The sequence below is a fragment of the Cinclus cinclus genome, chromosome 21 (assembly GCF_963662255.1).
Source record: "Cinclus cinclus chromosome 21, bCinCin1.1, whole genome shotgun sequence".
Classification (NCBI taxonomy): domain Eukaryota; kingdom Metazoa; phylum Chordata; class Aves; order Passeriformes; family Cinclidae; genus Cinclus; species Cinclus cinclus.
In genome coordinates, this window is record NC_085066.1 from 5,668,794 (window position 1) to 5,694,803 (window position 26,010).

The 26,010-nt window shown below is 42.3% G+C and overlaps 1 protein-coding gene across 2 annotated transcripts in view; it reads right to left on the bottom strand.

The window, feature by feature from the left end:
- Positions 1 to 26,010, bottom strand: part of ERBB4 (erb-b2 receptor tyrosine kinase 4) — a 552,024-nt gene that overhangs the window by 133,256 nt on the left and 392,758 nt on the right. For both annotated transcript variants that reach the window (XM_062506761.1, XM_062506760.1), the window contains exons 5-11: positions 19,458 to 19,523; positions 12,419 to 12,537; positions 8,336 to 8,477; positions 6,835 to 6,948; positions 5,110 to 5,236; positions 2,279 to 2,352; positions 1,034 to 1,124 (exon numbers count right to left, since the gene is read on the bottom strand). In XM_062506761.1, the coding sequence (XP_062362745.1) occupies positions 1,034 to 1,124; positions 2,279 to 2,352; positions 5,110 to 5,236; positions 6,835 to 6,948; positions 8,336 to 8,477; positions 12,419 to 12,537; positions 19,458 to 19,523 (733 nt within the window). The remainder of the gene's footprint in view (positions 1 to 1,033; positions 1,125 to 2,278; positions 2,353 to 5,109; positions 5,237 to 6,834; positions 6,949 to 8,335; positions 8,478 to 12,418; positions 12,538 to 19,457; positions 19,524 to 26,010) is intronic.

Below are 26,010 nucleotides of genomic sequence, written 5' to 3' on the forward strand. Positions count from 1 at the left end.
TATTAAAACATCTTCTGTCAGGCATCAAATTAATGTCATTTCAAGTACTACGGGAAGAAATTGTTATTTTCATGGATTTTTTTCCAGCACACTTTCTACATTTCATTTTTTTTTTTTGGTTGTAATATGCAGTTATCACCTTTCTTCATCAAAGGAACAGTAAGTGATTGTCTGTGCAACATGAAAATGACTGCACATGTTTTCTGACTGAAGGTTAGTGAAGACAATATCCAGTTTCTGGGCACCCTTTAACTTATTGTATTTTAATGATGATAATTGTTTTCCAGCTGTTCCAAATAAAAATTGTTGCCTTGGAACAGAATGCAGGGCTGTAATTCAACCTCAAGGTTTCACTGCTATTCATATTCTGCTTAGGTTGCTGTTTAAGATGCTAGTAGAATACCATGCCTGATTTACTCCATCTCCAAAGTGGGGATCCATGGGGCTGCTGCATAAATTACTCAGGTACCTCCTTGTGCTTTCCCCAGCATTTCTCACCATGTTTTCTTTGCTTCAAACCAATTGCACCATCCGAGTTTTCACACAGAAACATCTCTGGTAAAAATGACACTAAAGGGCTCACACACAGCTCACCTGCAATGTGCCTCAGTGATTTTGATGTTCTCCCACCTTTCACCTCCTCTTAAAACCACTTTGTTGTTTGGGCACATGACCACATACCTAATCACAACCATATAAGCTCCTAATAAGGAGGATAAATTCTATTCTTCATTCCTTTTAAACAATGTTTCTTCACAAGTTATTTTAAACCATAAATGTAAGTTCCAGGCAATGAGGTAATAGCTACAGCCATGAACCAACACTTTTAAAAAAAACCAATTATGTTGAGAAGGCATTATCCATTATAAACAGCTGATTAGCAAAGATACTGGTAATGAATCCTTTGGTAATAGAGGAAAAAATGTATCAATTTACAATGTCCTTCCCAAAGGATGTTGCATTCTCTGCTACTGAACAAAGCAGCACGGAACACTAATAAAGAAATTATTCCACCAACAGAGAAGTACCTTACCTATAGAGAGCTCTCCCACCAATGGTAACCAAGTTAGAAAACACCCTGAAGTCTGTCATATTCTCAGGCCATGACTGTATGTTCAAATACCCTGAAGGAGGAAAAGGCAAACATGTGAACACAAATGATTTCAGCTATGTGTGACTTAGGACAGGCTTAGCTCATAAAGGAAGGTGTGCCAGCTTGAGGAAAATAAGTAAATAAGGAAAGCTGAAAACTCTCAGGCTGCTCACCATTATCTCCTCCAAAAAAGAGAAGAACTTGTCCTGATTTCTGAGGTGAGGGCTGTTCAAGCTCTCTGCACAAGTTGTTTTGTGCTGCACAGACCTCCAGAGAGGGCAGTTCTGCATGACTTTGACTCAGCATGGGCTGAAATGCAGTACACATGGCAGGGGTAATTCCACTTCAGCAGCAGGGCTGAGACTGTCAATTAGTGCGTTTAGGAATGCCAAATAACATTCACCCAGGTGCCAGATTATCTTTGACATTAACTAGGGAGAGATTACTTCCATTTTTAATCCCACTGGTTCACAGCTTTTGAGAGGTGAAGCATGCTGAGTTCCACACAGCTGCAATCCAGCTGTGGCACCCAAAGGTATTTTTTGTGCATGAAATAGAACATTTTTTTTTTTTCATTTCTCTATCTATACATAAGCAGAAATCAAATGAGAACTCAGAGCTGTAGTAACTCCCTCCCTACATCCCACAGTGAAACTAGAAGCAAGGTGCAAGAAAACAAAGTGCTGAGTACCAGTTCTATAACCCCATTGAAAAATCACAAAAAATGGGACTCACTACCACCACATTACATATCTGTCTCTAAATTACAAAAGCTACCTTGCAGCAGCGTCTTCTGTTAGGCCAAGGGAAGGAGCTTTAAAAGCAGACTAGAACTTCCAAATGCTTTCAGGTGAAGAAAATGGTTTCCCACATTTCAGCACAATTTTCTTCACATTTCCCTTCCTTGCAACACTTGTCCTACTTTGCTAACATGAGACAAAGATCCTTTGCCCACTTAGCATCTGCCAAAATGGGCATCCTGTGTTCAAAGTACAACACACTTGTGCAAATCAACTGATACTGAAGTTTTCTGTACTAAACTCTTGTAAAAATTACAGCATGATGAGCTTAATGAAAACAATTACCTTGTGCTCTTCAGAAAACTCAACACATGACAACTATAAATGCAAAGTGGGAATTAATTCATTAATTAATGCAGATTATAGGAGATCAGAAGAGTGTTACCTGTTATCTCTCTCACTGTTTGGAAGATGTTTAATTTCTCTGGATTGATGGCAGCGATCGTGTGATACGGGTCTCTGAAAGATTAAAATCACATCATGTCACACTCTAAATAAGAAATGTCAAGTTCTCAAGGCCACACCATGTAGGAAAACAGCATTAAGGTGCTCAACACTTTGGTTTCATGAGGATATGCACCAAGCTTCTTCAGCCTGTTGTTCCTGCAGATGTGTCCAACTGATCTGTCATCTTGAAGGAACAAAGGTTCAACTCATTCATGTTTGAGCAAATATTTACGCTAAAGAAAATTAAGGAATTCTTAACAACCATGAGTGACCTTCCTGAAGGAAAGATGAATTCTCAGTGTTTTTTTCCCAGGAATGGTACAGCTGTGATACTGTATTCCCAGGACTAACAAAGCTGCTCCTGAAAGGAGTGAGAGGCTATAAGCAAAACAAAGCTAAGAGCATGTCAGCAGTTCCCTACACACAGCATTTTAAAGGGCACACTTTTTAGGAGGTGTTGAACAAGGAGCCTCTAAAAGCATGGATCCTTGCCAAACAAGTTTGAAATTATCTCCAAAACTTCATGCCATACTATAAAAAGATGAAGCTGACCTCCATTTTGAGAGTGCCATAATTTAGTAAATGTGTTACTTCCCTCCCCTATTTAAAAGTCAACCAGATGTCTAAACTAAACAAAAATTCCTCTGCAATGGCATGTTATGGTATTTTTGTGTGTTTTCTGAGAGTAGGAAACATCCCCAATAAATAGAGAGCACACATTTCCTCCTCTCCTGCTTCTGCTTTCCAGGACTTGCGATTCTTGGAACTGAAACATGCAGGTGATCCACCTGGCTGTCTTGGGGGATAGTCCTCACAAGTCTAGGAGGTGACACCCTGATGAGGTCACCTCTAACCACCTTGAGGTGACTTCAGCCTAAGCAGCAACAAAAAGAATTCTAGAACCTTAGCAAAACAGCCCAGTGGACCACAAAGGCATCAAACACATGTAATTTTAACAATGTGGGGCTCTCAGAAAACTTAATAATAAGTTTAGACTACCTTACAGAAACGCAGAAATTTGCTTTCAAAATGCATTACGATCAAAAAAGGGAAACCCTTGCCTGCAATAAATATGAGGCAGCTGAATTTCACCTCTAAATTCTGAAGATAAAATAGATTTAAAGATGCAGATATACACTTAAACCCCTTAAACAGCCAAATGCCCGACGTTTTATCAACATATAAAACTCTAGAGTATAATCTTAATTACCTGAAATAGTTGTGTATAAAAACATATAATTACATATACAGTTACATAAATTGTAACAAATTCACAAAGACTTGAAGTTCATATGCTCAGGAAAGAAATAGGCTACAGAACCACAGGATCAAAAAATAGGACAGGATCCACTGTAACAGCACAGTTTCCAATGGAAACAACAACAAAAAATATCCTCTGCATCTTTCACCAAAATTACTCTCTGCCACTACCAAAAGTCTTCCAATTCCCCAGAGAACCAGAGTGAGATCTACATCTAAAACACTACAATCTAAAACACTAAAATGCATACTCTATTCACTGTGAATAAATGAATTTGTGACAGAAGTTCAGCTGGAGAGAAAATAAGCAAGACTGCTGTTTCTCTGCACTGTCCATTTATATAACAAACTATTTGTGTAGTCAGTGCCATTTTTAAAATTTCCCCTTCATATTGCTGGTTTGCAAAATGCAATTGAAACTTTAAATAAAAAAGCTGTTCCAGAAATGAAGATATTTTCATTCATTCTTAAATCTTCTCTTCTTTTAACCTATACTAATGCAATTAATGTTGTAGACAAATTTAGGGTTGCAGAATTCAGTGCCCTCATACTTTAGGCTTGCTGAAGTGAGTTTTCTTCATCAAGAACAAGACAGAAAATGCTACAGTTTCAACATTACATGTCCTACTCTCCTGTAAAATGGAAGAAGATATTTTAATTTTCTGCTTATAGTCCAAATTTAGATATTTTTCAGACAAGTAAAATTTTATTTAAGGTTGGGTTTGGTTCTTTTAATTTAGATTTTTTAATGAGCTAATATAATTTTTCCTGCAAAAGCAGTTTTTATACTCAAAATTAAATTTCACGCAATGCACCACATTAATCCACACAATTAATAGCTCATGAGCTCTAGCTGCTTGTCTTGCATTTACTTGATTTTTTTTTTCCTGTCCTGTGAGGTTTAACAGGTTTCCATCTACCTCTCAGCTGGTCTTTTGGCCAGAGCAGAGCCATGTGACACTTTGAGGTTTTTCTGGACCCATTACAACAAGCAAAATTTAAACCAAAATACTGGATTTATACACCAGTGAATTCTGTGTGCCTCTGCAACTGAAATTTAAACAGAATCTTCAAAACTGATTGACAAGAGGGCAGCTTTTGTGCATGTGTGTGTACTGACAGCCAGACTGTAACAAGTTCTGCTAAGAGAGGCTGTCTCTCTGCATATTCTGCATATTGTTTTTATTTTGTATGGCCAGCAGAATAAACTCATGGAAGGTAACCTTTCTCCCTTCTATTCTCTAACCAGCTTTTATTGTAAGCCAGTATTGAGGCCCTCATAAAGTAACCAGAGAATCATTGTTGTCTTTTCTCTTTTTAGTGCAAACAATCAATCCTTTCTTTTCCCAGAGGTTGAATCTTAAGAATCAAGGCAATGGTTTTCTTCACAATGGAAGGCAGAAAACTAATTTACTCTGGATCTGCTATTGCATAAAAGACTGCAGCCATCATTAAGAGTGGATGCAATTGGTCTCAGCTGGCTCCGTGACGCAGCATTTTGTCACTTACCCATGAATCCCAGTGACAAGGAAGATAAGGTTGCCATTGATCTTGGTACAGTTTACAAACTTGTCAATGTTGCTGGAATCCACAGTCTGAGCTGACACCAAACTCCCTGTCCCAATGCCATCACACGCTGCCAAAACAAGGAGCTTGTGTAAAGAACTAGGGAAAACAATTACTGAATCAGAACACGTTGACCTTACAGACGTGAGTCTTCATCCCATTCAGCAGAGAGGTGTTAAAACAGCATCCTTGACCCATGTTCCCATAGAAGCACATGCCAGTTTAAAACAAACAGTGAGCTAGAGTACCTGCCACAGAACCCTGGCACACAGGTTAAGGTATTTCACATACAGCCAAGTATCAACCAAGTATCAACCTCAAGCTGCGCCAGGGGAGATACAGGTTAGATATAAGGGAAAAGTTTTTCAATGAGAGTACTGGAATGGTCTGCCTGGGGAGGTGCTGGAGTCACTGTCCCTGGATGTGTTTAAAAAAAAGTCTGGATGTGGCACTCGGTGTAGTTGAGGTGTTGGGGCTTGGGTTGGACTCGATGATCTTGGAGGTCTCTTCCAGCCTGGTGATTCTGTGAATTTTGTGAGCCACACAAAATCCCACCACATAAAATCCCACCACACAAAATCCCACTCGGCCCAGCCATGCCATTTCTTGGTGCACTGCACACTGCAGATACTGAGGGGCCCTAAGGCTGCTGGCTTCAGAGGTCCCCTTCTCTGGTGGATTTGTGAACTTAACCATCCATGCCATAAGGCTCATAAATAAGTTATTTATCAGCTCAATCAGCAAGTTACTGGTGCCTGGAGAAACTGGCAAGCAGTGAGGAAACTCCTCTGTGTAGCCTGTCTAGCTGCATTTTCTGGCACACAGGATGCATCCAGGAACAAAGCCCTCAGGACTTCAACCATATAATGTATCCTGGCTTCCTAGCTGGGTTCCTCCAATGGCAGCTACCAGCAGAAGCTTCTACAAACATGTGATAGCTTTCCCCCTGAGAAAGTAAGGAGCCATATACCTGTGTTTTCATGCATAAAACTTATCTATTCAACAACAAATTATCTACCTCAAAAAAGCCAGATGTGGCTTCCATCAGGACTGAAAAGTGGCATAGGCCCATGTAGGAAAACCTATGGTGCTTTGCTCCACAGATCTTCCAGCAGGGAGCAGAAAGTCTCCTTGCTGGAGTCCAGAACAGCAAAGCAACCTGCAGATTTCAGTCTTCTCAACAGAACCATCACTAGTCTGTGTTTGAGACACTGAGAAAGGAGGTAGAAGATTCTGGGAAAGCAGAGACAGAGGAAGAAATGGAAAGCTAATGTTGTATTGACAGATACGAGGCATCCCAGACATTGAAGTCAGGGTATTTTATATGGCCCCCTTTGGAATGACAAAAGGATAATGCTAAAACACCTCCAGGAAACACTTGTCATTAAAATAACACAATGAAGAATTACTTCCAATTTCTCTAAAACCAACAGAGAAATCTCCTCCATTTGTATCTAAATCAAAGTAATTGATTTGGTTACATTACAGCTTAATAAACTTTCACTCCATTGTATGTGCTTGACACATAACCTACATAGCTCAAAGTTCTGTGGGTATTCAAAGGCCATTCATATTCTACAACAAACTCATGAAGGGCAATTCATGCCAAAGTAACACTCTGTGTAGAAAATGCTCTGTCAAGAAAATTTCTACTGAACCACTGCCTACCTTTAGGACAAATGTCAGTGCAGGGCTTGCACATCTTAATACCATTTTCTTCAACCTCCATCTTGGAGCTTGGACATGCCCGGACACAGGAGCTGGAATCCACCACAAAGTTGTCTGAAAAGAAAAAGCAGATATTGGAAGAAAGCGAATAAAAGCTGGGACATGTTTTTGAACTCCATGACAATACCTATTGTTACCTTAGCACTTTCCCAGTGACATTAACATTCAAAACTCTGTGGTTTTAGAAGTGTATAAGCAAAATAGGCACATTGCCAGAGACATAAATATCCATGAATTGTCAGGCCTGATGCCTCTTTCTCCTCGAATTTGGCTTTATTATTATTTGTAGGGGGGAAAAAAGTTACAGTAATTGGAGAGAAATAAAGCAAGATGATTTGTCCTTTTTCATGCACACAATATGCACCTGGGATAAAACAGTGCACAGGACAATGACAAGCATTCCCATTTTTTCCCTGTAAAACAACAGCCAAAGGGAATATAGACTGATCCTGCCTAACTAAGGCTAAGCGTTCAATCAAGTATTTGGGCAAAGAATTATATCCCTTATAGTGCATGATACCAGGTTCTTAAACCAATCTTGCTTCACCAAACCCACAACTACTACAGGCAGAACTAGGTCCTGGCGGTCGCAGCCCCTGGCTGCTGTCAGTCCTCCACAGAGATTAAAAATTGGGATTTTGGGTTGTCTTTGAATTATGGCTCCATTTAATACAGATCACCCTTCCTTCTTGTAACTTATGGATAAGATAATTCATGCACAACTTCAAACCTTCGTGGAATGGAAGGGAGAGCAAGAATACCATCTCCTTTATTATTCTTTCCAATTTAACCAGATGTAAGTGATGACCCTATAATTTTTTCTGTTACTTGTCATCATCTGGCTGGTATCTCAGAAACATGTGGGTTTTACATGCATCGGATTCTTCTTTTTTTAACTCCCTCTTCCCCTCTAATTTTTCTCTGGAGTTTTAAGACTGCATTCTTGCCAGTATTACAAGTTTCTCCCTCACTGGGACTTTTCAGGGTAACTTTCTGTCAAATCATCATTACTCTGAGTTAGGGGCACCAATATTATGAAAGCATTTGGCTTCAGGTGCTGGTGGAGGACTGTTGTTTTCTGAAACAGAAATTCATACCCTTTTACAATCCCACTATTTTAACTATTTATTTCCACTATTTTGGAATTTGCAGATACTGACCTAAAGCATGAATGTAACAAGCAGTTGACCATGAACACAGAAACCACCTTTCTTTAGGCAAAATCACTCTAGGATTCTTGGGAACTGTCAGGAGCACAGTGTCACTGCCTTTAGTTATCACCTGACTGAGTTATTATTATTACAGGCTGCAAGCACATGTGGAGTGATTGGAGAGATTGTTCTCTGCACTCAGCTCTCATTCTCCCACTGTTTTTAAGGCTCCTGAAATGCAACTCCAGCTTCCCATCACTGCAGAAAAAGGCAGATAACACAGCACTTACGTGGGCACTTCTTGACACAGAAAGCCCCATAGGTGTACTTGGCATTGTGATTGTGCTCCAGCTGGAAGGTGGTAGGGTTGTACACAAAGGTCTGGGGGCACTGTGTGACACAAGCACCACTGTCATTGAAATTCATACAGGCCTGCAAAACAAGGGGGACAAAAAATACTCAATTAAATCATATAGCTGCTTTAAGGGGGTTTTTTTTGGTGTTAAAGGTGGCCTGGGTTGCTCAGGTTTGCTGTGATAGTGAGGAGTGTGATACAGAGCTCTCTAACATTCATTTTGGCTACGTGGATTTTTCTCAGCTCTTGGAAAGTATGTGACTTTTCAAATTAGGGAGTTTGGTTAGCCCCCTTAATTAGAAATAGTTGCCTGTTACAACACTTCCTACAAAATCAAAACAGCACTGTAATTTGTCTCATAACTACTCACAATCAGCTAATTCTCAACTTGATAGGACATTCTAAAACTGCCAAGAGTGAACAGCTATTTATCATCATCTAAGTAAATGCTAATGACTTTTTCAGAGGTCCAACCCTCCAAATTTCTTACTGCATGAGTACATCATCCAGTTGAAAACTGTAATTCCCAATTAGGATGCAAGAGGGATAAGAACTTCTTTTGAGCTGGCGCAGGAGGGGGCCATTTCCCTAAGTGGGAAGTTGGACAAGGTCAGTTGCTTCACATAGTGAGAGAAAAAAATAGGACTTTGTGCCACTTAGCATTCAGGCTCTGCCACACACAGCTGACAGAGGACAGGGCCCTGACAAATGAAGAGGCAGTGTGTGGATAACAAAAGTAATGGGATGCAGGGAAAACAATTGACCATGCAAGGCTGGTAATTAGGAGGAGAAAGGCCCACCGATTTTGACATTCCTTATCAGCACACATCATGTCTATGGTTTTAACCACAGATTATAAGAAAACTGTTGGGGTAGTTTTCTCAGAGCATACCATGAATGGAAAATTGGTATGAATATGAAAGCTGTAGCCTGGCTTGGATCTCTCTAGCAGTTTAAGCAGCCCCTGGGTTACTGGGTATTGCCTCCCCACTAACCTGCAATCCAGGCTGCTTTAGAAGTGTTAGTCCAGGAGTGAATCCTTCTGGTCTTTTTCCAGGTTGTTAAAATACAGATGGCTTTGTGTCTTTAAAGAGTCAACAAGTATAACAATAACATACGTGTCCTTCCCCCTGCCTCCTGGGCTGAGAGTGAGAGAAAAGAGAAAAAGGCTCCTCTCTGCTGCTGATTTTACTAGCAGTCCTTATCTCCATTTGGATCAGTACCAGCGGGACCCTGGGACCTGTCATGCCAGAAGATTTCAGAAGGGAGAGGCTAATAATGTATCCAAGGACAAAATCTGCTGCTGAAAGGAACAGGCAGGGAGATCCATGATGAAAGCACTGTCCCACATGGACATGTGCTAAGCAACACTGCTAATCCTGTCTTTCGTGGTCCTTTAAAATGCCTATTTAAAACCTTCCAGATTTTTTAATAGAAACAGATTTTACTCCCCTCCCTTACAAAGATAAACACTTTACTCAGAACTGCATGGCAAGTCCACCTGAGGAACAGGGCTGTGCCACTTTTGGTTCCACTAGGCAGTCAACCAGGCCCTCCTGGGCATTTCAAGTTCTAGACCCAGTCTGAATCTGAGATAAAAACATCAGTAAAACTTTGCTTTAGCATGTTTACTTGCATTTATGTCAGATGATGATTACTGTCTTGCTTTTAGAACTGAATAGACAAATGACTGGATGGAGCAGCAGATGGAGGAGTACGGATGAATTTTATCTACAGATAATAAAACCATATTTAGAACAGGATGCTGTTGCAATGTGCCGTAATGCTCTAAAGGATTGGTAATGCTTCATAAGCTGTATTTTGCTTATTAATAAATACTAATTTAGTTTGTATCCTCAAACCATTTCTTACATGTTGACTTAAAAGGTACTCCATCACGTACATGACAATTCTCTGATAACAGTTTAGCAAATGCATAAAGTAAAGCATACCTATACTCCTTGGAGACATGGCAATTCTCTGGAAAAAATCATCTAGTTGATCTGGGAACTTTTAATTTATGACTGAAATGTTTCATCTACATTTGTAATTGCTTCAATAATATATGCAAATTTCTAGCATTTTGTGCTAAATGCTGCTAATTTGTGAATAAAAACAGGGAAATACACAGGGAAAAAAAGTTCTGTGACTCAGCTGAAAGCTAAGCACAGTTGTCTATAGCCTAAAGGGTTACACTTTTCACCCACTGTGTCTTAGCAAGTAATGACTAGTCCTGAAAATTGCCAGACCCCTGCTGAATTTCTTTTACATTGCTCTGGGGCCAGAACAGAATGAGAAAAAAACCCCTGGATGCTTCTCTGCTATACCAGAAAAAATATACCTGTTGATTTTTAGCATGCATATTTCCACAGCTGCCACAATTCAGGAAGTCTGACTTTCAGGCTGCAGCATTACACAACTTATGGTGCCAATAACTTGCCCTTTGTGGGTGAGGGTCTGTAGTGACAGAGTCCCCAGGTGCAAAGGAGAGACCCTTTATTGAAAAAAAAAATCCAGGCCTTTTTAAGCAGTTATGCCTTCATCAGTTACGTAGTTTGAAATCATAAACATAATTCAACCAACCACCATATACCACAATGCGAATACATAATGGTCGTATAATTTGTTTTTCTACCTATAATTCAGCTGAGTCTTTCCCACAGTCCTTTACTACTTAGCTGAAGTAACAGGCCTGGGATATGATTTTACAAAGCCTTCCTTTTGTAAAGTTTTACTTATCAGTAAGAGTCCTCAACCTTTAAAAACCATGACATCAACACATCAGCTCTGAGGATGTTCCTCAGTGCTTGTTTGGGAACAGTGACTGCATTTTTCCTCTTCCCCTTACCTATTTATATTGTACATGACACAAGACAGACTGGCATTTCCCTTTCTCTCTAGAGAACTTCCAGGGACTGTTGGATCATGTGTGATCCCATACCACATGTGCTGAGCATCTACTTGTGAAAAGTCACAGAGAAAAGCTTTAGTAAATCCTGTTGGTGGCTGTCAGGACACTAACTACATTTCATCAGCAGCCAAAGGACAGCATTTAGAGCGTGGTTTTGAAGCACAAAACCTATCACTACCAGTCAGGGCCAGCCAGGGAAAATTCGTTTTTGCTGTGCTCATTATGAGTCACTTGCCCACAGTTTCAAAATATATGCAATTTTCCATACCCTCCTCCCAACCCCACCTGGCAGTCAGCTTCACAGGTATTTGTCTCTTTGAACACGTGGGTACCTTTGAAAGCCCACCTCTCTATGCAGGTTCTAATTCTAGGCTTCTTTACACCTAGGTTTGCTTCCCCTGAAACCATTAGCAAAACTTGTCTCATTGACCCAGTGTGATGAGCTACACATTTTTTGAGATCAGTTTTGGGTTCTAAAGCTGCTGAAACTCTTAGAAATAATGGCTTGGAATCAAGACAGATTTTCTAAAGGCCTGGACATTTAGATTGTCCATTTCTTTAAAGAAAAAGCTGTTTCTTCTTTCCATCTTAAGCACACACGTAGTAACATGCATTTGAGGGAGAACATTTTGGGAACCACTTTCCTTCCATCTCCACAAAGAAGCGTGTCCAGTAAAAAAAACCTGAATTTAAATTAAAACTGGCAGAAACAGGGAATGCACAGAAAAACTAGAGTATTCTTGACTTTCATATGAAAAGCACACAGCACTAATGAAAACCACGCTCAAAATAAAATGACAAATACTTCTAAAAATTTGCTATCCCCTCTAAAAGCTACTTTTTGAAAAGAAAAAGATAGAAATCACAGAGCTAAGCATATTAATGGTTCCAACTCTGTATTTACAAATCCTGTAGATCTGTTAGCAGTTAATATTACGCGGATAAACGACGTTAATAGAGTACGGACAATACCAAACGCTAAGATCTGCACCCTGAATCCGCGAGCGCGCATGCATTACGTTAGAAGGGATGGAACTGTGAGTTTCATGGAGTACGGCGTGAAGAACCTGCAGAGGGATTGTCAGGAAGAAGAGGAAAGGCACGTACAAAGCAGTCGGTGTCCTTGGGTCCGGAGCAGCCCCCGGCGCACTCGCGGTGGCAGCAGTCGCTGACGTAGGGCCCGTAGCAGCGCCCGTCACACTGCTCTGCACACACGGTCTTGGTCACTGCACGGGGCAGGAAAAGGGACACGTCACACACAGGGCAAGGCACACAGCTCTCCACCTGCTCCGTGAGCAGAACGTCCACAGCGTGCTGGAACAACACCCCGGGATGTGAGGGAGGTGCCCCGGCGGTGCCGGTGCTTGGATCCGAGCGCCCGCGCCATCCTCTCTTCAGGAGCACACATGCTGCTCAAGGACTGTGGAGTGGGAATTTTTAGTGTGTCCTCTTACCCTTGAAAATTCATGGGGAATGTTACTTTCAAGTTACTCATTTTTTTGAAGCACCCCCTCCCTGCCAAAAATAACAGAAGAGCCCACCGGGTAGGGGCGAGTTTTCCCCATGAAGACCAGCAACACAGAGTAAATGAGTGAAATTCAGAGTGAGAGCACCAGTGTCTCAGCCACGTGCTGTCCTTGATGGCAACCCATTCGACAAATGGGAACAGAACAGACTGCAACTCTGGAATACATCTGGAAACAACACTTGCTACTTCCAAATAATGCAATCCTGCCTTCATTCGCTGAATGAACCAACTAGATTCACCAGCTGGGTTGTGGTTCCACACCACTCAGGGCTTAACCCTGTGCAAGGAATGGTCAACCAGTAGAGCATCCACCTCCCCTCCCTCACTCAGCTGTATGGAAAAAGAAATTAGTATTATCCAAACTGTACCGACCACCACTGCTGCCCATGCTGTCATCTGTCCTTTGATAAAAGCTGGGGTGGTACACTTCTGCAATTAACCTTCAACATCTATCTTTTTTTAAAGCATTTTAAAAATGAAAACACTATGAAAAGCACTTTCAAGAAGCAAGAGAAAGCAAAATTCCATCCAACTTCCTGCTCAATTCTACTATTTTAATGTATAGGTAACACATTTGTAAGTACCTTCTGATCCAAAATCCCCTCACTACTTGCCAGAAATACTTAAGGCAATGCTGAAGGTTCTTGCTATATACGGTATTTATTTTGGACATTAAAAAGAAAATACCTAAAGAGAAGTGATTTTTTGTAGTCTACAGAATAAAACAATGCACTTTTAGAGCAATTTCATCTTGCTGATAACAGAAGAAATCCCCCAGAGAGAAAGAAAAGGCTTTTGTGGCTTGTGCAATCTAATTCAAAAAATTAGGCAAATTCCATGAAGGCACTTACTGTCAACACTGCCTGAGAAGCACATAAAAAATAATTGTGCATTTAAGTGACAGTGTTGACAAACATTAGGACAGATGTGAAACAATGGCAGCTGTGGCTGTGTGCCACCAGCACACTGTGGTGACAGTCGTGGCTCATTAAAATGAACACCTTCCCTAGTCTGTTGTTGCAGCAGACCTCTTGTTAGGGGTAGAAATGAGCCAGGACACAGACTCTCATTTAACAGCATGAAAAGGGTCCTGCTCCATTCTTCTTTACAGCTGAGGCAGCCTGACTCAGTACAGCAAGCTCCTGCAGTAGGGTCCAACTGCAGGCTCTGACTCCATCAGACCCAGAATGAACTCACAGCAGACCTTTTACTGCACTAACTCCCTCATTTCATTCTTCTTTGGGTCTCCCTGGATCCTTCCTTCTTCCCCCAAGCTCCTGCACACCCTCAACATACTCTCCCTCAATAATTTCCCCCCCCAGCCAGCCCACCCACCCGCTTTTATCACCCTTATCTTTATTAGTTAAAGCTGTGACCCATTAAGGGCAAGGCTGTTCTTTGGTAATTAGGACACCTTTGATTTATGAGGGGCCAGGTTACCTGCAATCCCTTCTACACCTATAGTTATTATATTAGTTGGGTCATGGTTGGAGACAGTTGACAGAGACCCTCAGAGATCCATATGACAAAAGCTCTTTATTGTTCCTGGACCTTTCTGAAATAGAGAGTTTGAATCTCCCAGATATACACATGTCAGTGGTTGGGGTCTTAAAAACGGCTGATCTGGAGGAACATGGTCCTCAATTCAGCACAATACTTGAACTGGATGCCTTCAGAAAGTATGCTTTGCTTCTGGTTAGACACCAGCTCAAGGAGGGTCTCTACCATGCTGCTCAGGATAGGGAACACTCCGGGTTTTCCTGAAGCAAAATTAATCATTACAGCAAAGGTTTGTCGCTGTTCTTCCCCAGTTGTTTATTTTCCAGGGAAAACAAACAATGCCAACAGAAATGCTAATGTGTTGTTCTAGGAAGAGGCCAGGACATCTCATACCTATCTCCTGCTTCACTGTATGCCATATTTGCACTGTAGCTGCTACTGAAGGTCCAGGTCTGTGGAGAACCTGTCAGGTATCTCCAGTGGCACCACACACACCAAGACATTAATGAGCTTAGCAGGCTCTGAATCTTAAGGACTCATATTTAAAACACTTTGAAAGGAAGGGTTTTCCCCAAGACAAAACAAACACAAGGCACTTCTGTGTCCTGTCTGAAGGCCTGAAACAATCTGATTGCTCAGATGTCAATAAACATCACTTGCCAGCTCAGCTTCCTGCAATCATTCTCAGGGGGTAACCCCATAGTAAACACACGTAGCTGCAATGGTTTCAAAAGATAACAAGCTTTTTTCCCCAAACACTTTCCTCGAAATACAATCAATTAATTTTATGGCTGTAACTCAAGAACTATCTGAAAGAGTGAGTTATAAGTATTGGATGAAATATCAAACTACATGGCATTTCAGGTGCCAGGTACTCATATCTTCACCCAACACAACCATGAGGAGAGCCTCACTAATCCCAGCTGAGCCCTTTTGAGGGTCAGCACAACAACCTGATTCCTACACATCGTGTGTGATCCCAAGAATTTGGGGGGGGTTCAACTACACAGAACTGTCACAGTCAGGGCCAGGACCAAAGGACCAACACCAAAGTCTTCAAAAATGTGCTGTGCATGGAGATGGATTTCTGGGTGAGACTGTCAACTTGTGCCAGCATTTCATAGCAATAATCTGTTAGGGATGGGATGAAATGATCACCTCATGTACATGTGCAAGTATCAGTCTCCTTTGTACTTCCCTTGATCTCTTGTTGTGCTGGGACACTATGGATCCATGAAGGGAGAAATGGGAAGTAACTGAAATCAATGGAAGTGTTACAAACATGCAGAGTTATTAGGGCAGTACAAGGGTTTTAATTAAAGATGCTGGCTCCAAGCAGAAATGTTGGGGTTTCCTGATTGATCCCAGCTGCTGCTTCAGCTCCTTCTGTGTGCCCCACCAGGCTCCTGCTTGCCTTTTGCTGCTTTAATTTGGCACCTTCTCCTCAGCAACACCAGCTGCATGAGGACCATATAAATACATATAAATACATATAAACCATATAAATACAGCTGTGCTCTGACCACACTCCTGTGCACACACAGAATCATGCAGCACTTGACATTTGCTAAATGTTTCATGCTTGATTTACAGGTTATATTTGTATTTTTTTGCATTCCCTTAGCTGGGTCTATATTGCTGTCTTTTCAGTTACATTCCTCTTGGAAAAAGTGCATAATCTGTCACTTCAATAATGTATTGGACTGTAAAAGTTTCAATTTTTACATGAAACTCTTAAGAGAAATGAACAGCAAAAATGTTGACAACCTAACCATAGATTTTCAAACTTGATTAGTGTCTTCCAAAAGCATTTTTTATTATTTTATTTAAAGTGGTTTACCTTCTACTCAATGTGTGCCCAGTCCAACTTGAAAAATAGAGTATTTTAAGAAGTATTTTCACATTTGCCTTTCCTGACACTGAAAGAAGTTATATCATCCAGATTTCAAATTCTTCCTTTTAAGACCTACTAATATTTTAATTATAAAAGTGAAAAAAAGGATTACTAACTGTGTAAAACAGTACCCAGGAATTTTATCTTCTCTACCTCCTAACGTAACAGCTTGGCTTAAATTTCCTATTAATTGTCTTCTTAAATACATGAATTCTCTTGTCACATTTAAAGAGACATTAGAACAGAGTTAGATGCAAGTGGTGTTTCAGACAGAGGTAGCAACAAAGATGTTGCTGGAAGGCAAAATAAGGAGCAGCTAGGTAGATGATATTTATTTAAAAAACAAAGGGATTTGGGTTTCTTTCCATATGTAATTTGAAACGAAAAACATGGATTAAGATCTTTCATTTTTTTATCCTTTCTCAGGAAAATAATTTAAATCTTATCTTGGGAGGGGGGCTCATTAAAATATTTTGCTTCAATCCTCAGTTAAAAAAAAAAATTATCAAAATGCAACTCTGAGTTGTTTCTAGGATCAAAATGGTTTGGCACTGGATGTAGCAGTGCTGGAGTATTTTCCTACACGTGTTGGATAGATGTGCATCCCAAAGGTGACAGGGTTAAGGTAGACATGATGTGCAGAACACCACTCCAGTTTGTACCTAATAGCAACATCTGTGAGCCCAAACACTGGGCATGTCTTTAAAGTCAGACATGAAGGTAGCAAAAGCACAGTCCCAGTGGCATTTTTATGTTTTCCTACTCAAATTCTACCTCTTTGCTATGCTCAGCTTGCAGGAAACACATTGTGCAAAAATCCAATGAAGAAATACTCTTTACCAGCTTTTTCCTTCAATCCTGCTGCTTGCCCAAGGTGCAGCGGGGTCATGGAGGCAAAGAAATCTGTGATGTAAAATTAATTCCTGTCCCTGACCATCAGAGGCTCCAAAGCAGCCTTGAAGGCAAGAGGATGTGGAGTAGCTACTCAGGTAGAAGACTGTGATCTGTGCATCTCCCTGGAATTTGGATGGGTTATGGCTTTTCCTAGTTTATAATAGGAACTTAGAGGGACAGACTTAGCCTGTCCCCACTGTTTGGATATTTGAGGCCAGCTGAAGGGACAGAGAGCTGTCACTCCTGGAGCCAGCCCTCCATGCAGCCCCACTGAGCTCCTGCCTTCACAGCCCTGCAGATCAGCTTTTCTCTCCTGGCATTACTACATTAATGCACCAGATCAGTTCCCTGACCTGACAGCAGTGCTTTGTAGAGGCTGAGACCACGGGAGCTGATCCTGCCACATGCACCTCTGCAGGTACACAGCTGGACTTGCCATGAGGCTGGAGCCTGAACCAGCATCCTGGACTCCCCATGGAACATAACTGCCAAGATTTTAAACTATTCTTGGATTAAGCTAACCACAGAAGGCCTGAATAAATCTACTCATGTTTGGATGGATTATGCAGCTTCTTATAAAGTTACTAGTTTTAATTAGGAAAAAAAAAGCTTCTCATTAGGATAAAGGAAAAAAATTAATTAATTCTAACCATGGTATAAAATAATTTTGTCAGCTAGGGTTTAGGTCCCTTCCCATTATCTACTTAAGCACACAATGCAGAATTTGCTTCTTTTCCTGGCAGGGAGCACTGACTTCCTTGGTGCCTTCACAAAGACAGCCAGCAAGGGAAGGAGATGTCCCAGCTCAGTTCAGACAAAGAAGAATCTGCTCTGCATCACTGTACCTTAGTCCTACAATATGTCCTAAGGCGTTTTTAAGCACAATGTGAAGCAGTGATACAAGAACAGGTTAACTTTAGCAGAGCTGTAACTGTGAGCAGCTTCTCCAGCACCATCAGCTGATGCTCCTAAAGGGAAAGCAGCTCCTGGCAGGGTGGCACAGCCTCTGCAGGTATGTGGCTCTATCCCCTGGGTCAGCAGGGCAGCTTGGATTTCCTGCTCAAACTCATCAGACATTCATTCACCTGCCAGCTCTAACTCTGTCCTAGCTTTCATTCCAAGTAGTCAAAAAACCAAACAAGAAAACAAAACAAAAAACAAACAACAACAAAAAAAAAACACACAAAAAACCACCCCAAAACCCCAAACCAAAAAGCAGCATCACTGGACCATTCCTACCAAGTCCCAGGAAAGAGGCAGATGACACTGGGCTGACTCTCCTCAGCTCAGATCTTTGCTGGGGTGCTTGCCTGGGAGTGGCTCATTTGTCACAGTCCTTCCTCCCATTTACAACTCAGCCAAGGAAGCAAGCACAAGCTGGAGCAGTGTTCTCTGGGGGAGCTCCCAGCAAACACTTCATTTCCCAGGAAGAGTGATTCCAGTAAAGGCAACTGGTTTTCATCCGTTTGTAAGCAGGGGAAAAAAAAAAAAGCTTGTAGAAAAAGACACCTTTCAATTTTCTCCTTTTATCTGCTAATATTATGACTGTATTTCTAGCTCTTTAGTGCCTATGTGAAGGAGCTTAAAGCACACCAGGAAGAAACACAATTTAATGCTCTCCAAATTCACGAGGACAGAAAAAAATTGTGAGTATCCCTTCACTCACTACTTCCTTCACAAAAAAAATATTATTCTCTCTTTCAGTACAACTCAAATACATTCAGAAATTATTATGAAGAGAACAGTTCTGCTGTTCTCTTTATTAGATACTGTAATATCTAATAGATATTATAATATTTATTAGATATTATAATATCTACTAGATATTATAATATCTAATAGATATTATAATATTTATTAGATATTATAATATCTCTGCTTTTAGATAACTATTATTCCCAGGCTACCATAGAAATTAACAGAGTATTTTGGCATCAGGAATTTTGCAGAGTCAGGTGGCCATTAAAGTTCTCCAAATCTGCCTTGTAGTTCTTTTATTCCTGCAGTATTAATTTCAATGTATTCCAAAATAGCCATCAATATTCTCAAGAGCCATTCTCCACGTTGCCACCAAGTAGTGAAAAGAAAATTCAAGTTAGCATTAACAGTTTTAGAAATCACAAGGGAGGAAAGAAAAATGTCATTCACATCGATAGAGAAAAAAATCAGACCATCTATTGGTAAAAACACAGAAAAAAAACCCCACTTGTATATTTTAGAGTTATACTGACCCCAGAATTTATAGTATCCCTTCAAACTGATAAAAAAACCAAGTAGGATCTCTGCTACATTGTTTTCCAGTCCTTGGTTTCTCATTCTTACACACTTACAGGTCTGGCAGTGATTCTCTGTTGGTCCCCAGCACCGTCCTGTGCAGGACTTGTGGCACCGACCACCTGCAGGACAGACAGAGAGAGAGAGATTGGAAATGCAGCTGCCTTTCATCCCTTCAACATCCAGCAACTGTGGAAGGTGAGAGAGAGTCCATCTTGTCTTTGGAAGGTTTTTATACTTCGGCGAGGTTGAAACAGTGCCTGTGAAAATGGTCCAACTAAATAACCAGACCTTGGTGTTAAACTTAGATGAAATGCAGATACTTTCCTAAATGCTTTATACCTTAAATACCTTTTTGCTATGCATACTGACCAGGACACTTTTAAACAAAAAGGAGTAAGAGCAAGTCTGGAGGGCTGAGGAGCAGTGTCATCACTCAGTGCTGCTTTCCACAGCCTATCTGAGACCTGTGGATTCCTCCACAGGAGAGAAGAGAGATGGCTGTGCTGGAAAGGCTACACAGCCAACTACCTCCTGTCCCATTTCATCTGAATAATGGGACATTCCACTCAGTGCCCCTCTTCCCCACAAACCTGCATGGTCTGCCTGTCCAATATTATGGTAAGGGAAATGTGCCCTGTGCAGCCACTTAACCCCAGTGACAGCAAAACCCACAGGACCTTCTGTTTCCTGGCTGCTGGTTCTTTAGTTGCCTGTGGTCGTGCTTCAGAAGGAACCTCATGTTCCTTCAGACCCTGGACGTGATGCTCTGCATCATCTTTCCACATGCTGATAGGTTCAGTCCCTGAAGAAAAAGAACTGTAGGTGTGCTTTCACTGTAAAATACAGCTGTAAGAAGCATTAGCAATGCTAGGTTTTGTAAACTACCTAGCAATTAGTGACTGAAATCCATTTGCACTGAAGTGGGAGCTGAGTTCACATGTCCACATCATGGCAATATGCTGACCCATGTGAGAGGGGATGGCAAGCAAGGAGAAGACCTGGAATGTCGTCCTCTGGCTGCACTTCAGCACCACTGGAGAGGGCTCAGACAGCCCCACACCAGTCTGGGCTGTGAGGGAATGGAGACCCCATTCCATGGCTGCCATCTGGACACGGCCGAAGTCCAGGCACGCTCCCAGATGTGGCAGAGCCTCAGGGGCAGGCAGGCAAGTCCTTCACAAAGCCAGAGCTGCTGGGATGAGCCCAGAACCCAACGTAAAGCTTGTGGAAGACTATGCACAGTCCTTATTGCTGTGCTTTTGATTGCAGCAACCCAACCTTGTGTTTGATTAAACTTTTATACATCACTGAATACTGCTGAGATTCTGTTAAGTGAATTTCCCCTTTGAACCTGATCCAGGTTCAATCCTTTTAATCGTGCATTAACAGCTGCTGCTGCTAATGCTGCTCCATTACACTAAATCAAATACTTGCCACGTGCCCTGATGGGAGATGGCGTTGGAGAAAGTACAAAATGTGTCTCAGCTAAGGCTGGATCACTCTGAAGATAAACACTGCTCCTCTCCTAGCAGTGTGCTCACACCTGCAAGATGCTACAGAGCTGAGCAAACCCACCGTGATGGTCCTGTGAAGTCGGACTCTGTCACTAATTCTTCAAAGGCAGCATTCCTCCCTTGGCATCCCTGGTGCTATCGATGATGCTGCCTGGTAATTACCACACTGAATGCCAACTACCTTGTTAAAACTACAGCTCATCCTTGCATTCGTGCTCATTTGCTGCAATTATACTTGGGAAACATTGTTGCTGATATCACCAGCACATAATTCGCCGTCACCTTCTACCATCTGTTTATTTAGATCACAAATGTACTATAACTACATAAATGCAAACTCATTCTGGCTGATAGGGAGGGCACTCCATCTGGCATGAATAATGCAACTTTAATCAGTAATAATGATTATTATGATTATTAAGAGACTAGTGGAACCCTGCACAGAAAGCAAATATATCCACATTGATTTATAAGAATGGAAGTTTAAAATGGTGAGGTAAACAGCAAATTAAAGGAAGAACTTTAGCAGATGAGGCTACTTCTTCCCCTTTTTGTCCCTGGATTCCACCCCCTTCAAAAACATTCTGTAAACACTGGGCTTTCTACTGTAATATCTGCTGTGGAGTAACACAGAAGAAACTTCATCATCCCTCCCAGTGATGCCTAACTAGAGAGTCTGCCCACACCTCTGTAAAAGCTGCACTTAAAATACAAATCTTCATATCTGAAGAGCCTAGGTGCTGAACTGATCCCCGGTATGCAGCCAAAAATTTATTCAGCCACCTCTATTCCTCCTGGAAATAAAAGCAATTCAGCATCTTCAAAGCATCATTTAAAAAATTTTTAACTTGCATGCCTGCTGCCTGGTACATGACTTTGTTTGGCAGTGTCAGATGATGATTTGCATTTAAATAGAGATATTTAACAATAAAGCAAGAAAAGGCTGCCAGTTTCCTTTTTTCTCACTCGGAACTCAAAAGTGTCTGTTTCATTGTTTTCACTTTTCTCAGCTGTACAGACACAACCAGGAACTGAGCTTGTAGGCAGCACACCCCTGAATTGCATTGTTATGTGTCCTTTTGGAGGTCAAATATACTGAGAATTAAAAACCAAACTCCCTCCTAATAGTGTACCTATATTGGCTTGGCTATTTAAAGAGAAAAATAACTTTCTTTGCTCTCAATATCAACTGGTCCAGATTCTGCCCTCACATCCTTCTGTATTTCACCTGGTTTTCCCCACTAAGGGAAAATCTGTCCTGTAATAAGGACAGATTGAAACCCATTAAAGACCAGCTCCACAAAATTAAGACAGAAATAGTCCTGTGGAAGTCAACACACACACTCAGGAGCATAACAAGCATTCATGTGAGGAGCAGGTCTCACAAAGAGATCTGTATGTCAGGCTTAAATGATAATAAATGTACTGGCCCTAAGGCTGACAAGGCCCTTGGAGGAATTATACCACTATTCACAGATCCTCCTGTATATATTTCTTAAGGTTTTTAGACTGTGAGGCAATAGAAATGCAAAGAAAAAACTATGAAAAAATTTGTGGCATAAATCATTCCTGTTATTCCTTGTGCCTAAAATATTCTAAACCCCTCTAACACACAGCAGAAAGGGCTGAAAGAATATGGCCAAAATAAACCAAAACCCTCTGCAGGGCACAACCTTGGCCCATTCACTTGATTCTTAACATTAGTGAAGAATGTTTTCCTTTTCCAAGCAAGATAAGGAAGGAAAGAACCTACAAAAGTCTCCTCCCCATTACAGCTGGGACACTGGAGTACATTTCTGCCTTTAATAGTAGCATTGTTTTGCAAACACAGTGACAGTTTGGAGGCTTCCATAATTTTCAAGGGTTCTGTAATGAAGTCAAGGTTAAGAAAAGGCAGATTCCCACTGGAACATGAGAATTAATTTTGCTTTGGCAAATTGCACACAGAAAACCAATGTTTTGTCTCCTGGGCTGTCTTCCCTTGGCTAAAACTACTGCAACAGATCTGAATTATGGACTCTGGGCAGAGCACCTTCCTTGTCATTTCCAGGATAGAGTTTTATTTGTGGGAAATGCTTCTGCTTTCCCAGCCAGGGAAGGTCAGCAGCAGAAAATATTTGCTCACTAGCTTGGGAAAGACCAAGGTTACTTCATCCTTGTGTTTGCCTGAGAACTGAGAAGTGCTTTACTTTGACTCCAGATTGACTTTATTGTTTTAGAAACAGTAAAACTGCAAGGGATTAAGTTACTGATGAGACAAGAAAAATGAACTCCTCCTCTCAGTTGAAGCTCAGTGTCATACAGAGAAGAAACCCTGCTTCACAGAATCAGAGAATCACACAAGGTTGGAAGAGACCTCCAAGATCATGGAGTCCAACCCATGCCCCAGCACCTCAGCTAGACCATGGCACTGAGTGCCACGTCCAGTCTTTTTTAAACACATCCAGGGATGGGGACTGCCCCACCTCCCTGGGATAACCATTCAAATACTTTATCACCTTTTCTCTAAAAAACATTTTCCTCATATTCAACCTGTATTTCCTCGGCACAGCCTGAGACTGTGTCCTGTCATTCAGTCAGTGGTGCCTGGAGAAGAGACCAACCCCACCTGAGCACAGGCACCTTTCAGGGAGCTGGAGAGAGTGATGAGGTCACCCCTGAGTCTCCTTTTCTCCAGGCTGAACAACCCCAGCTCCCTCAGCTGCTCCTCACAGGGTTTGTGTTCCAAGCCCCTCACCGGCCTCGTTGCCTCCTCTGGATGTGCCCAAGTGTCTCAATGTCCTCCCTAAACTGAGGGGACAGGACTGCACACAGCACTCAGGGTGTGACCCCCACCAGTGCACAGCACAGGGGAGGAATGACCTCCCTGCTCCTGCTGGCCACACCATCCCTGATCCAGGCAGGGGCCATTGACCTTCCTGGCCACCAGGGCACAGTGCTGGCTCGTGTCCAGTCAGGGCTGACCAGTACCCCCAGGTCCCTTCCTGCCTGGGCACTGTGCACCACTCTGTCCCCAGCCTGTAACGCTGCAGGGCTTATGGAGGCCAAAACGCAGGACTCGGAACTTGGACTTATTAAACTTCATCCCTCTGGACTCTGCCCATCCATCCAACCATTCCAGGTCTCTCTGCAGAGCCCTCCTACCTTCCAACAGATTGACACACGCTCCCAGCTTAGTGCTGTCTGCAAATTTACTGATGGTGGACTCAGTATCCTCATCTATGTCATCAATAACAATATTGAACAGGACTGGCCCCAGCACAGACCCCTGGGGGACACCACTGGTGACTGATCCCCAGCTGGGTGCAGCACCATTCACCACCACTCCCTGGCCATCCAGCCAGTTCTGAACCCAGCATAGAGTGCTCCTGTCCAAGCCATGGGCTGCCAGCTTTTCCAGGGAAAGCTGTGGCAGACAGTGTCAAAGGCCTCGCTGATCTCCAGGTACACAACATCCACAGCCTTTCCTGCACCCACCAGGCAGCTCACCTGGTCATGAAAGAAGATCAGGTTGGTCAAACAAGACCTACCCCTCATAAACCCATGCTGGCTGGGTCTGATTCCCCAGCCATCCTGTAAGTGCTGTGTGACATCATCTGTATAAACTGTTCCAAAACCTTACCAGGTACTGAGGTCAGGCTGACTGGTCTACAATTACCAGGATCCTCCTTCCCACCCTTTTTGTGGATGAGTGTCACACTGACCAGCTCCCAGTCATCTGGAACCTCACCAGAGAGCCAGGAATGTTGGTAAATGATGGAGAGTAGCTTTCACAAAGTCATGTGCCAGCTGCCTCATCACCCTGGGATGGATCCCATCTGGTCCCACAGATTTATGAACATCCCAGCAGCTCAGCAGTTCTCTGACTGCCTCCTCCTGGATAACAGGGGGACCATTCTGCTCCCTGACACCACCTGCCATCCCAGGAGGACAGCTATCCTGAGGACAAGCTGTCTTCCCACTGAACACTGAGGCAAAGAAGATGTTAAGCACTTTCACCTTCTCCTCATCTGCACTGACTAAGTTCCTTCCCTCATCCAATAAAGAACAAAGGTTGGTCTTGGCCTTCCTTTTACCATTAATATATTTGTAAAAACATTTTTTGTTATCCTTTACAAAAGTTGCCAAATTAAGCTCGAACTGAGCTTTGGCCTCCCAAATTTTTTTCCTACATACCCTAGCAGCCCCCTTAAATACTTCCTGAGAGACCTGACCCTCCTTCCAAAGATGATACATCCTCTTTTAATTCCTAAGTTCCTTCAAAACCTCGTTGCCCATCCAGGCTGGATGTTTGCCTCATTGGTTCATCTTTCAGCACGCAGGGACAGTCTGCTCCTATGCCCTCAGGATCTCTATTTTGAAGCATGCCCATCCTTCCTAAACTCCTTTGTTTTTAAGGGCTGCTTCCCAAGGAACTCTCCGAATAAGTCTCCTAAATAGGCCAAAATCTGCCCTCTGGAAGTTCAGTGTGAAAGTCTTATTGATGTTCCTCCTGATGTCACCAAATATCAAGAACTCTGTAATTTCATGATCACTGTGTCCCAAGCAGCCTCCAACCACCACATCTCCCACCAGCAGATCTAACACAGTCCCTGCCCTGGTGGGCTCACTCACCAGCTGTGACAAAAAGTTATCCTGCACACACTCTAAAACCCTCCTGGACTGCCTCTTTCCTGCTGTATTAAGTTCCCAGCAGATGTCTGGCAGGTTAAAATCACCTACAAGAACGAGGGCTGATGATCCTGAACCATTCTGCAGCTGCTCACAGAATAAATTGTCCAGCCCTTCTCCCTGGCTGGGTGGACAATAACAGACTCCCAGGAGGATCTCAGCCTTGTTGGCCTTGCCCTCAATTCTTACCCACAGGCATTCATCCCCATCATCATTCGTTTCAATACCCATGGGGTCCAAAGCCTCCCTAATATAAAGGGCCACCCCTGCACCTCTTCTCCCTTTCCTGTCCTTCTGAAGAGCTTGTAGCCATCCAGGGCAGTGTTCCAGCTGTGTGGGTCATCCCACATTTCCATGATGGCAACTACAGCCCAGCTCTGCTTCTTCCCCATCAGCTGTGCCAGCAGACACCTCTTGTTAG